The sequence below is a fragment of the Camelus bactrianus genome, chromosome 2 (genome assembly GCF_048773025.1).
Source record: "Camelus bactrianus isolate YW-2024 breed Bactrian camel chromosome 2, ASM4877302v1, whole genome shotgun sequence".
Taxonomy (NCBI): domain Eukaryota; kingdom Metazoa; phylum Chordata; class Mammalia; order Artiodactyla; family Camelidae; genus Camelus; species Camelus bactrianus.
The window spans coordinates 51,993,183-52,007,861 of NC_133540.1; the positions used below are offsets into that span (position 1 = coordinate 51,993,183).

The following is a 14,679-nucleotide window of genomic DNA, read 5'->3' on the forward strand; positions in this document are numbered from 1 at the left end:
AGACCCTATGGTCCACAAACCCTAAATTACCTACTCTCTGGCTCCTTACAGAAAGTTTACCAACTCCTGTAGGAACCCTCCTTTAGACCTCGCTGGAGCTGAACTCTTGGGAGTCTCCTGTGATAAATTTTATGATCAACAATGTTCCAAGTTCACCCCTGAACCTTAAATTGACTTAGTTTCCCATAAAACAATTCACAAGGATTAAGAGGAAGCCACAGTTCACGAATGCAAAGAAAAGTCCCACCATATGAAGTTAAAAATCAGTTTATCCCCCCCAAAATTCTGAACCAGAAGAAACTGACTTCACATGAAAATACTTTGAAGTATTTTGAACATTACAACAATTATTGGTTGCATCATTTAAAAAGTTATTATAAGCTTATAACCAGAAGAAAACATATATAAAAATAAATAGGCACCCTAGAAATAAAAAACTTTACATGTGAATGATTAGTTGGTAAATACATATTCAGTCTATATTTGGAGTGTTGAATCAGCATGAAAACAAACGGTCAGTTTCTAGTTTGTTAATACTATTACATGATTCAGGAGGTTTCAACCGGACAGTACTTAAAAACGAGCCCAAACTGAACGTTTCTATTTGATGTTTACAATTCAATTTTGAGTTGACTCTCATACAAATCTGTGATATTGCTTTTAAGTATCAGAAATTAGTTTAAATGTTTCAAATAATGCATTTTCAACTGGACATAAACCAAAAATGAAGTACACAAAGTTTTTGAAAGTTATTAAAAATACTTGGAGCTCATTTTTCTAGTATTTTAGTGTTACAAAAGCAGTAATTAAATACACTGACATTTCAAATACAATTTTACAAACTTTACAACATTTACAAACCCTCCATACTAGAAACTATGTTAAAAATAAGCTTTCTTAAAGATAAAATTTTATTTAGTTGATATTCAAGTGTTTCTAAATTAAGAGAACATAAAGTAATAATCACCTACTGTTATAATTAGAAAAGGTTACTAAAAATTTCTCTAGGTGGAAGACAAAATTTGGCCAAGACTTGATAAGTGTGTGAGTTTAGACTTCTACAAGCAATTATTTTCTACTTATCTAGAATTATTCATTTTTAATCATTTACATTGTGGAATATTTTAATGATTTAGGTCAAAATATTAAATTTACTAATTAGTTTATGGAATTATTACATTTTATCTGTAAAATTTATCCATTGATGAATGTAAGGAAAATTTCATTTCTATGATTCTGTAATTTTATTTCTATAATAAGTGAACAATATAAAACTATTCTAAACCACAATTAGTTTACCAGCTTAGTATAAAACTAAATGACAACTGTGAAATAAGGCAATTAAAGTACTTATTTTCACTGGTAAGGTCATCATAATATTGGAAAATTCCTTTATTTTTAAAAGAAAGCCTTCTCCATGGAAGTAGGTGGAGTAAAATTACTATTGGTTTAGACTAGAAAAAAGGGAGGCATGCTCAAATTAATACATTTCATTAAAATCAAATCTTCTATATGAAAGGCAGAAATTTAATCTGAAAACCCGGAAAGATTTTCCAATTTAAGAATATGAAAATCACTAAAGTGGGCTGACAACCTATAAACAGATAAGATTATAGCAGGGAAAATTTAGGCAGTCACAGTGATATTCTTATTTAGAGAGCCTTAGGTTAATTCCTAACACTGGTTATTAGTGGCCCAAAGTAAACCAAACCAAAATAAAAATCTTTCACATTTCATATAAAATTAGAAAAAATTGTAACAAGATGAATAAATATACCAAAGTGAAGTGATTATTTTTAGCTTACATGGCTGAAATAATATTTATAAATGCATACTATAACAAAGGCCTAATTTATGTTAACTAGGCATTCTGAAAACAAAAATTCTAGGAGCAAAGTTAAGTCTTTTCTGACCTTGAGAATTTAATTTAAAAACTGCTTTATCATTAAGGCTTTTTTTCCAAATGCTATCAATTTCATGGGTCAACATTTTCTTAAGACACTTAAAGGGGCCATATGTAGTAGACTATCACAGAAGTCAAAAGCAAATGGGTGAAGTCCTCTTTTGGCTACCCATTAGAAAGTGCTTCTTCACAAAGCAATACTGCTTTGACTATACAAACTATCACCTGATACCTTTCAGTTAGCAGAGTTTTCCAATCTACATATGAGTACTGGTTTAATACTTACGGGTCTACTAGTCAGAAAATAAAGCAGATAAATTACAGTTCTACTCAACTGCAGTATATGATGAATGACATTTTTGCATATCCCCTGCTTTTCTCTTTTTTGAGATATGCCAAGACAATTGAGAGGGAATTTCTAAAATATCCAATAAGCTTATCTTCAAAAAAAATAAAATAGCCATATGGAAAGTTAAAGTGATTAATGACTTTAAAAATGCCATGGTTTTTAATTTCATATATCACTAGGTTTGGTCAGTCAATTAATGGTTAACGGTCTCTGATAAATATAAGCTTGCCGGTTTCATTGTTTATCTATTACAATGTATACCAGGTTTATATCTTTGCCCAGAAGGGCAATTTGAACCAAGGCCACTATGTAACAAAGGTCCTAGCTCTCTTTCACTCTGAGACAGTGAATTATCATTACAAAAGCCACTGCTCTCTGGAAAACAGAGCTTGGGCCTCTGATGGTATTTCAATCTATACGTATCAGTCATGCAGTTATCAACTGAAAAATAGGTAGTTAATGAAACTGTCTCACTTGGACCGGTAGAACCAGAGTCTATTTCTGGTTGGCAAAAAGCATCAACAACTGTACCCGAGTCTGCCTGGAAATTACTAGTGAAAGAGCTAGATGGTGAGTCTGGTGTGTTGCCAACACGCTCTTTTCCTTGAAATGGTTCATTAGGTCTTTCATCATTTATATATGTGCTCACTTCTAGACCTGGTTCTGAAGCTGTACTTAAACTGTGTTTCGGAAGACTAGAAGAATTAGTTTTAAACATCTCCGTAAGTTTGACATCAGGTGTAGAATCACTTTTCTCTGACTGTGGCACACTGGCTGTAGCATATTTCTTTGGTGGCAGAGGGGGTGGTGGATGCTGGCAAACAAGTTTTGGCATCTGACAACCATCAGATCTGCAAGTTGACGGAATTATACATTCCCTGGGTAAAGAGTTCTCAGAGGAACACTGCTCCAGCATATTCTGCTGCTGGAGGAGGGGAGCAGTATCTGGCTTTAACTCCACAGTTCTCATGTGTGACGACCACAATGAAGATGATGAGACTGTTTCATTACTGTTCACTCTCTTTCCAGAAGCAGAATTATCATCAGTGGAAAAAAGCAAGCCTGTTCTCTCAGAATTTTCTGTTTTAAGCCACTCGGAAAATTTGCATTCACTTGATCTTTCAAGTTTCTGTTCATCTGGCTGGTGGGTCTGCTGTCTTCCTGTATGGTCCTTGAGTGTTTGTGAACTGGACGAAGGGAATAACTTTCCATTGGCTTCACGTATATGTGACCTGAAATATAGAAACAAAGCTAAAACACCAAATGCAAATATGCAAAACAAGTTTTTGTCCTGTAGTTTAACTTCCTAATATAGTATTGATGTTATTTACATAACATAAAAACAGAAATGGAAAGCTATTTGCAACCATTAACATTTTACATTCTCTGAATCCAAAATCTTTATGCCAGAATACATTAATGTTTACCAGAAACACCTGTCATTACCAAATTCAGATTTCTAATAATTGGAAGTATAATTAAAAAAAAAAACAAATTTCAACTTACAAACACTGAAATTACATTTACTGTGATAAGATATAGCACAGATTTATGGAAAATGTTACAAGCAAATAATTCAACACTTCCCAGCCAAAGTTACAAAGTTTATAGCAATAGAGGTACTTCAACTTTGATATATAATGCTATAAGGATAGTATACTAATTAAAAATAACTTATCCAGTCAAGATTACCTTTAAGTAATAATTAACTTCTAAGATGAAGATAAATGATATCACATTGCAAATTATGTATCTTCATATGATTAAATTATTTTCCTCACGTGAATTGCACAGAATTCAGTTAGAGCAGAGATGAAAAGAGTTGACTCTCTGTTAGGTAGATAAAAGCTACATTCAAACCTCAACTCCTCTACTTTGGGCAAATTACTTAATCTATGCCCCAAATTTTCTCTTTTGTAAAATACCATCTACCTCAAGACAATGCTGTGAGGATTAAAAAATACAACCATATATAGTGCCAGGTACTTTGTAGGCCCCCTCTCATTAAGGGCTACAACCTTTTAATGATCCCAACAAGATATGCATCATAATACTATAGACCCACTGCTTTCAGAGTAGTAATATGTTCATATGCCTTTCTGATAGAGTCCCTATAATACATACATTTAATTTAAAAAGATTTTAGTATCCCAAATAGCTGTGATTACCTTTTTATCAATGGATTTTTTATTTGTAGATGTGATTCTGGGTGGAACTCAGATTTACAGCCTACTTCCAAGTTCTTGAATTCTTTTCTAAAACCTGAAGAGGGAGAGAGGAAAAAAATTCTTTAAGTGATCTTGTAGAATTTACTCCAGCTGTACTTCTCCATAATTTATACAAGGTTTTCTATAAACAGGTAATTCTCTTCTAATTAACAGACAAAAACTAATTCTTCAAGACTCAGCTCAAATAGTAACTCTTTTTCTAAACCCTTTTTACAAAATTAGTGGTTCTCTTCTCAATTTATTATCACTTGAAAATGTCAGCCATGTCCAAAAAGTGCTATTCCTGATGCATCATGTGGAGCCGGGTTTCCTCTGTTTACTCTTTACTGGGAAAATGGTGGCAAAAACCTCACATTTGAAGATAGACGACTTGAGCTGAAGTTTGGATTCACTGCTTATTGGTTGGTAACTTTACAATCTCACAACAAACTTTACAACCTTACAGTCTCGGTTTCCTCATTTAAGTAATGAGATTCTGATACCTATTTACCTATCTCACAGGAATAGTAGGAACATCAACTGAATTTGAATGAGTGGGAGGGTATTGTAACACATAAAATGTTATCCCATCACTAACTAGCTACCCTTACTGACTGCTTACTCAAGTTGTAAGAAGTTGATAATAATCATTTCATCTAATCTTTACAACTGAGCACCATTTTTACTTGAAAAGACAATGAACAAACTTTGGTTTGGGTATCTGTCAGAAAATTTCCTTGAAAATGAAAGACGTGAACCTGTCACACTCCCAGGAAAGCAACTGGCACTATTTACTGCCAATGATAAAAATTCAAGCTTTTAGATGAACGTAAGAGTTTTGAAAAATTTGTATTTACAACCACGACTTTCATAGTTTCTCAATAGTTATAAGGACTTTCTGCTAATATCTGTGGTGATACTTAAAAATATGTTCTTTTAAAAAATACAGAAAGAAATGTATCAACAATTGGAAGACTTGCATAATTTAGCAAACCAGTATTTTCAAATGAAGATACATGGATGTTTCAAAATCATGCATGAGTAAAAGGATTTATTCATTCTTTCAACGAATAAATATTTTGAATTTTTAGCTTTAATGCCTAATACAGCAAAATTAATAGATACAACCTATAGCAACAAAAGCTGTTTGAGGCCTTCAATACCTATGAAAACAACTGTTCCAGCTGGTTGCAAAGAGGCATCTTTTTAAAATCTGAGTTACAACTATTCTGTGAAGTAACTTCCCTTTTTATACCCAAGGAATTGAGACTTATGGAAGTTAAGTGACCTAACTAATGCCAGAAAGCTGGTGCAGCACTCAAACCAGTCCAGGGTCAACTTCAAAGCCACTACCTGTAAGCCCTCTTTCATATATGCCACTAAAACACAAGGTCATTGTACAGAATCTCCTTCTGATGAAACTAGGCCATTAGTTTGAACATCAAACAACTTAATACACTTCAATGTGGTGATGCCCATAGAAAATACCAAAATATATGGCATTAGATTGAATTTTTAGTGCACTGCCTATACTTCTGTACAATTCCAGTAAATTTTTCTGTATTTTCCCTTATTTTTAGTTTGCCTTTTCATCATGTTAATTTATGTTTCCTCTTGTTCTCATGCTTCTAGTCTACTGCACACCAAATCTGTGAACTGATGATTGCAAGGAAAACAAAATCAAACTATTAAAAGCAGCAACTTTACATATAACAGAACTTTATTTTAGATGCCTTTTTACATAATAACAGAACTTTATTTTAGATGCCTTTTTATCCCAAAATTGATGTTCTACATACATTTTTTAAAAACTACCCTGTCCCTCAAAATTCAATTGGAATCTATCAAAATATCTAAACATCACCCTATTTTAAAAAACCTATACTGATTATTAACTGACTCTGTAAGTTAAACCTTGGAAGTAATTTCCAAGAAAAACTGGTGTAATATACATGATAAATTAATATTCTTTATGTCATATTGCTCATACAGTAATTGACAGCTCCCAATAAAAATGAAAGACATACTGTTTTTTCTTCTTTTAAATCATCCCCACTCTGTCCACCATATTCCCAACTCACTGATCCAGGACAAGGTAAGTATAAATGGAGAAAAATTCTTCTTACCTTCCCCACCTCTGCCAACCTATTTGTAAGTCTACTAAGTGCCATAGTAATAAAGTCGCAAAAATAAAAGGCAATATATTTTACCCCAGAGAGCCTTAGTTGCTTGTCAGGTTGACACAATGCCTGAGGCTCAAAAACTAAGCCTGTCTTTGATGGTTACCTAATGATTTTTTTTTAAATTGCTGTCAAAAAGAACCTTGATTATTTTTCAAGTCTGTAAAGTCTTTAAAGTCTTAAAAATTTGTAAGTTGACGTTACATTATAAATTTCCCACTCACTGTGATTTTGACTTGAGAATGTTTATTATACTTTTTCACTTACCCATAACTTCAAGTTTAATACTCAAAAGCACAAGAAAAAGCAAATACTTCATTCTTAAAGAATTATTTAGTTTTATTAAAGTATCCACACAATGGGCAGCAGGAGGCAGCAGAGGTTTCATAAATATGTTTGAAATTTTAATATCACTATGGCAGGCATTCAACCAAGTGGTTTGACTTCAGAATTCCAACTAACTTAAAAATAGATGTGTTATTTTTCTCTTCTGCTGACACAGGCATCCATGTGTCTTTAATGGGAATTTTGGCTCCTGGTTCTTTGCAAATCTAAGATAGTCGCATTTTAACACTTTGCATGGAAGCTACTTCAACATCAAGGGAAGAAGCTTTAATTAATAATGCTAATTTTGATACTACATACAAAAAAACCTAAAGCCCAAGAGTCAAGAAATCAAAATACATATACTTCAGCTGAAAAGATGACCTAGGTTTAAAACAGACTTACACAGCAGTAAAACCAAACTGCTAGTCTAGACACTGTGACCCTAATCTTGTGGTATAGGGAGCTTTGATTATAATAATAACTGCAGTTACAAAAACTAAACATTCAAGAGTAATAACCTAGTCAATGGCCTGATTTATGATAAAATTACATTTAAATAAAATTTGAATACTTTAGAAAAATCACAAAATTTAACTGGATAGATATTTCTGGCTAAATTTAAACTGTATGCCAAAAGGAGTAGAGAGATATTTCAACATATAAAAACAAAATCAACTGCTAAAAGTACCTCGTTGTCTAAGTATACTTTCTAATGTATTTATTTTAAATGTATACATACTCTGCAGTTTGCGAAAAACATCTTGGAGAAAATAATCACACTTGTGTACAGGAAGAAACTCTTCCAATAAAGTTTTTTTCATTTTCTAATTTTAGGATTTAACATGAAGGGTAGTATATTTCACTTAACATAGTGCAAGTACAGATATTTTTTAAGAATAAGAATTAAGGAAATTAACAAGTTTTTTTGACCACTGATTAACTTCTTTCACTCTTATTTGTCAAGATCAAGATTCTCAGCTTGAAGTAATCCGGATTTCTATGATTAACTGAGATTAAGCCAAGTATTGCAGACTCCAAAGTAAATGGCAAACAAAGTTTTTTGAAAGACCTAATAATTCCTTTGTGATTTGTCATGTATAATCTGTGAATATCCTAATGTATATTTAATTTCAGTAGATAACCTTGCTCCATAGAGAAGAGTTCATTAGGTACACACAATACACACTGTGTGGTACCCACACTCACCTTTCTCTCCCATTACAAAAAAACTACTACTCCTTTAATTCAGCACTACCTCCAGAGATCTTACTCCATCAATTATTGTGCTATTCTATTCTTCTCTTCACACCTTTCTCATCCTCTGTACATCATTAGTTCCTTACCCTCTGTAGCATAAGTGCAAAACTAAGTTCTTGGTTTCATTTTTTTCCTCTAGGTATGGCTTCATTGCTATTCACAGCAAAGGTTTTGACAGACATGTGCTAAATCCATTTATTTACTTCTTATTCTGCTGTAATCTTTTTTGAAAAACCTTCTATTTGGAGATTATTTCAAAAAGTTCAAAAAAGATTGACCTTGAATGATTAAAACTACCACAAATACCTTCCTGTATATCCTTCACTCAGATTCACTTATTAACATTTTACTCCATTTAAATTCTGATCCCCATTTGAGAGTGAATTACAAATATCATGGCCCTTTACTTCCAAACACTTCAGTCCCACCTCAGTCTTGCTCCTATTCTAATGTTCCTCTAATGCCACTCTTACTGTGTCACTAATGACTTACTAACTCCTAATTCAAACTGGCACTTTTTATTCCTTATTTGGCTTAATCTGTGACCACTTTTCTTCTTGAAACTCCCCATTTTCCTGTAATAACTCCCTCTCCTGTATTTTCTCATACCTTCTAGATAACTCTTCATTCTTTTCTTTAGTTGCTCCTTCTCTCTATCCTTAGCTCATCCCTTTTACTTAGCAAAAGTCATGTTCCTTCGTCTATTTTTTGCCCCCAAATCTCCCATTTTCTTGAGTGATATTGTCCATGTCTATGGCATTCAATTTTCACATTTGTTGATGGCTACCAAAACATAATCTTTCCTGCTTTCCAGACATATATTCCTAACTGCCTAATAAATCTATTTACCTAGATGACAAACCTCAAAATAAATTTGGCATCCTCTCTCACTCCCAAAATTTATTCCTTCTTCCTATATTCCTCCATTAGGTGAATGGTGAATCTACTTACATAAGGCCCAAATACAGCCACCCCCAACTTTTCCTTTTCCCCTATTCTGTATGTCTGTCAAAAAAGCTGATTCCACTGTCCTCTTATTCTTACAATCTTTCAAATCTTCTTTCTTCACACTGATACTGCCTTAGTTTACACTCTCATCTTTTCCCTAGGCTATTAAAGTAGTCATCCAACTAATTTCTCTCCCACCACTCCAAATGCACCCTCTGCACTGCCACCAAAGAGTCCTTTCTAAAATGCAAACTGGAGTATGCTACTCTCCTCGTCCTGTGGTGCCTTTCCACTTACTGTAGGATTTAAAAATAGCAAAGAAGTTTCATCATGATTTGGCTTCTATCTATCCTCCATCCATCATTTCGCAATTTCCATCTATGCATTCCAGCCCTGCATAAACCAAACTACGTATTCGTCCAATATGTAATATTTTTTCCTGACCAAGTGCTTTTGAACATGTCATTTCTTCTGTCTTGAATGTAATTTAAGGCATTTGAAATTCTCCCCATTAGAGAGCCATTTTTAAAAGAGGAGCTAAAATAATCTAAATGGCATTGTGGAATTTCAATAATGTTCCCAAGTAATAGCTTTAGCAGTGTAGGTATGTTTTTTTTTGTAGCAGAACCCATAATGAGACAGGCTGTATAATCTCTCTATCAATGAGAAACTATTAGTGAGATAATTACAATGGCATTATTATAAAGTTCTCTACCATCATATAAATTTGTATAATATTGAAAACTTATTGAAATGCCAAAATAGGAAAATAAACAAAATATGTTATATCATATAATGTAATATCACTCAGCCTTAAAAAGGAATGAAATTCTAACACACACTACAACATGGATGAACTCTGAAGACATTGTGCTACATGAAATAAACCAGTTGCAAAAAAGACAAGACTGAATGATTCTACCAGTATGAGGTACCTAGAGGAGTCAAATTCACAGAGACAGAGAGTAGAATGGTGCTTGCTAGGGGATGTGGGGAGGAGGAAATGGGGAGTTCACAGGCAGTGTCAATTTGAGAAGATGAAAGACTTAAGGAGACAGATGGTAGTAATGGTGGCAAAACAATGTGAATGTACTTAATGCCATTCAACTGTCACTTAAAAACGGTTACAATAACAAAGTTCGTTATGCGTATTTTACAAGAAAAAAAATTATTTTTAAGTGGGCTACATACACAGTCTTTCATATTAAGTGGGGAAAGCCACTACAAAGCTCTTATAGCAATGCACTCCTGACCATCACAATCTCTATGACCTTGTGCTTTTATTAATATCAGGAAGCAAGCATCATTTTGTAAAGAGCACTGAACTTGCAGTTATTGTTCAAATTCACCGACTTCTGCTGTTGATTTCTGGCCAGCCCTTTACTGTTTCCTGTGATACTTGGTGTTACCAGACTTTTATCAGATTTTTAAAACAGGCGAGACATTTTATATGGGAAAGGAAGGTTATTTCCTTAATATAAGTGTTTCCTTCTGATATTATACCATTTGATGAAAACAAAATAAACATTTTAATCATATTCAGTGTCTGCAACCTGAAAAATAATCTGCACAAAAGCCTTAAAGATGATAAAGACTAAAAACAAACTTTAAAGTGTGTTCTTCCTGGCTATTTTTTATTGTGGAAAAACTGTGTCCCTTCTAATCCTCTGAATTCTAAAATATGAAAACAATGCCTTTGATTGCAATCTCAATAATCTCCTTGGTCATCATTCTCCTTGATCCCTGTCCCCCAAATCCTTCAGGTATATCTCCTTTCAGTAACAATCCCAAATCCTGAATACATTCAAACATCTAGTTTTCTTTGTTTCTGGGCTGCTGTGTGTTGCTAACCAATCACCTATAATAATGCCACACCATTACATATTTATTCTTTCCAAACTGAACTTTTCCAGGAGGCTGTTTATCAGTTTTTCTATCTGTCCTTAACTCCTGTGCTAGACATGTAAATTGCACTTGTCTACACTGTTTGAAATCAGGCCTGGCTGTAAGACTTGCCTTGGCCAATGAGATGTGAATGGAAGCACATGTGTCACTTCTGGACTGAAAGTTTAAGAGCTTACACACGACTCTCCATGCTGTGTCCCTCTTCAAGCCCCTCCTCCCCCAGTACCGCAATGATCAGAGCAGTATTTGTGGAGATAGAGTCCCATTAGCCTGGGGCCTTGAATGATTACTAGGAAGAGACTTCATGCTGACCTCCACTGGACACGTATTGTGAGCAAGAAACAAACTTGTGTTAAGACACTGAGATTTTGAAGTTGTTACCACTGCACAGCCCAGAACCTAGCCTATCCTGACCGACACAATTCCCCCTATTCCTGGTCCCTGAAGTAGCAATTCCCATCCTTTTAAAGACTTCAACCATCCTCATTGTTCATAAACTCATCAGTAACAGGACAATCCTTACCTTCTTTACTCTTAATACCACAATTTATTCTTTACTGCTACTATTATAATCTACTTAAATAAAATTTTTACCTTCCAAGTGGTTTTTGCTCTGTTGGGAGGTACAGTTCACACGTTCTGTGTTTAGGTTGCCTGTCTTAATCTGGTCACTAGAAAATAGAACAAAACATACCGAACACATCAGCTATCATGGGGTATGATTTAGTTTATCCTAAGAAAAAGGACATCACATAACATTTAAGATATGCCATGTGCTCTTCTAACAGGGGATTAATGTACATTATTAGTTTACATCTCACAACAACACTTAAAAATAGTTATTATCTTCATTTTACAATAGGAGATTAAAGCTGTGAAAGTCAAATTAATTTGCCCAATAATTAAAATCTAAGCCTATCTGGGTTACAAAGTCCTGATCTTTCTGATTCCTAGGCTACTCCTTTCTAAGAAGTATTATGAAGTTCCTCTGCCAAATAAAAATGTTTTACTAAGTCTTTATTACAATGATTATTTTAATAATAGAAGAGAGGTTATTTTTTGCAAATCTGGCTTTTTAATAATGTGGTAAAACACCAGCTAATATCAACTCAAGACATTTTAGATCGATTAAAAACAAATCCTGGCTAAATTATCCTAAGCTGTGGACATGTTTTAGAGGTTATACAGAGAAGCGCAAATAGGCTGTTAACAGTAATATATGTTTGCAGAATTAATTAAAAATTAATTGAACACAAACAGTTATTTCACTGTATTCTTTTGTATTTGGTAAAAGAAAAAATATCTCTTCCATGGAACTAGTTGTGACAGCAGAAAATAATCCCAGTTGTGAGTTAGAGATGTCAGAGACAGGACAATGAGCATTAGACAGACTGAAGAACTAAGCAATTAGCTTACTGACTGAGATATACCAATTTAAATCTATGGTTTAAAACCTGTAGTATATATCAATAGTTTTGGTGGCAACAATTATAATGTATTTCTTTTCTTTCTAAATTTCCTAAAAATAAATAGTTGTTATCTTTGGAATCAGGAAATAACTATTAAAAATAGAAACTTGAAATATCAAATAACCCGTAACATCCCAGGTTACTCTGAGCTCAAGCTCTTTCCTTTACTTTAATTGGCCCCAAACTTTGAAAGTTACTTCAAATAATTAATAAGAGAGCATGGTAGGGGGAAAATCATTCATTTAATCTGTGTATTACCTGAAGGATGCTGTTTCTTTAACACCACTGATATCCATTACTGTACCATTTCCATCGATACCAGGTGAGTCCAAATTAGCAGATCCATTACTGATATGATCACTGCTTTCATATCCAGATTCAGTCCTTTGCATCTGCCAATTGTCACCATGAACTTTGAGGCCTTTATTTTTGTCTGCTCCTTTTCCATTAAATTCAAGGGAACTCCTGCTTGCTGTTTCCTGCTTCATTTCATCTTCATATATAGTCATTAAACATTTTTGCTTTGGATTCTGTTTTGGCCAATCATTAAAACTCTGATCTTTGCTACATTTAGGTTTGTTACTAATATTTGACTTATGTCTTGGACTGTGCTGCCTTTTTTCACTTTCATCAAAAATACTATCAACATTTAATGTTTCTCTCATAGGTTTCCAACCTCGGTTCCGGCTTTTACTGCTACCGTTATAGCTGCTCCCTTTATCCCTAGAATCTTGGCTGCTGTCTGTTTCATATCCAGTGCCACTGTCACTCTTAACTTTGCCAGTTATTTTCTCTCCTGGAGCAAGAATCTGGGATTTACTTGAACTTAACGTTTGTGCAGAAGCTCGACTCTGCTGGGCAATTCGGTCATGTTTGCATGGTCCTTTTCCTTGACTATGATACAGATGTGGACTCCCATATTGTCTAAAGCCATTTGGGGCAGGAGGTGATCCAGACTTGAAATGTGGAAGGTCGTCATCAACCAAATCTTTAAAAATAAATAAGTAAATAAGGATACAAATGAACTACTCTTCAGTAGTTCACTTTTTAGTCACAAGCCATATACCTTGTTTGAGAAGAAATGTTAAACAGTAATAGATAAATAATAATTATTTAAATTAAATCACATAGTATTTTATTTTATTTACTTTTTATTGAAGTACAGTCAATTATAATGTGTCAATTTCTGGTGTAGAGCACAATGTCCCAGTCTTGCATATACATATATACATTTGTTTTCATATTTCACAGTGCCTTAGATTGAAAAGTGCTTTTTCAGTCTCTATGCTGCATGAGAGGCATTTATAAAATAAACAGTTACATAATGATTTAAAAAAAAATTTCTCTAAAGTAGATCAGAAGATAATTAAAGCAGTTTAAAAAAAACAGTATTCTATCTCATTCACAATTAATGAAAATCATAAAAATGAATGATTTCTACCTCTTATATTGATTGGTAAAGATATAAAAGTTTATTAAACCAATTGCTGCTGGAAACAGACATCTAATCACTGTTGGTGGGAGTACAGCCTGTCAGGTATTTTAGGAGGACAAATGAACCACGTCTATCAAAACTGAAAATAAACATACTCTAACCCAGTAATTATTCTGAAAGAATTTTATGTATGGCTATATGCTAAAAGTACACAAAGGTATATGTCAAAGATGTCACTGCACCAAAAATCTTTAATCAAGTTTTAGAGTCTATCAGCATCAGTTAAATTATGTTATGTCCATAAAGATGACAGCATAAAACCATAAAAAGTGAGACACGCTCATAATGAACTAGAAACTATTAACAGTGGAATAGAATGGAGGTGAAGGACTGCAGAAAAAGAAGCTCTTTCCAACTAATTTTATAACATTCCTTATCATTTGAATGTACCATATGGGTGAATTAAATTTATAGTTAAAAGTAAAGGTAAAACATCAAAACAAACACAAGTATTCCAGGCTAGAACTGAATAAGAACCAGGAAAATTTTACATTTATAGATTTAATAGGTATATTAAAGGAATCACACTAAAATATATAATAGATAAATAAACTTAAATAATACACAAATTATATTAAATTGTATGAAAGATACAAAAGTTAGCTTTAAAATAGATTTTAGCTGCCCCTTTTCAAATGA

The 14,679-nt window shown here is 33.4% G+C and overlaps 1 protein-coding gene across 2 annotated transcripts in view; it reads right to left on the reverse strand.

Annotated features, from left to right (window-relative positions):
* Positions 1 to 251: 251 nt before the first annotated feature.
* The window catches only part of USP53 (ubiquitin specific peptidase 53), a 49,515-nt gene continuing 35,087 nt past the window's right edge, over positions 252 to 14,679 (reverse strand). For both annotated transcript variants that reach the window (XM_045514982.2, XM_010952605.3), the window contains exons 13-16: positions 12,804 to 13,533; positions 11,671 to 11,747; positions 4,421 to 4,514; positions 252 to 3,484 (exon numbers count right to left, since the gene is read on the reverse strand). In XM_045514982.2, coding sequence (XP_045370938.2) covers positions 2,494 to 3,484; positions 4,421 to 4,514; positions 11,671 to 11,747; positions 12,804 to 13,533 — 1,892 coding nt within the window. In that variant the 3' untranslated portion in view covers positions 252 to 2,493. The remainder of the gene's footprint in view (positions 3,485 to 4,420; positions 4,515 to 11,670; positions 11,748 to 12,803; positions 13,534 to 14,679) is intronic.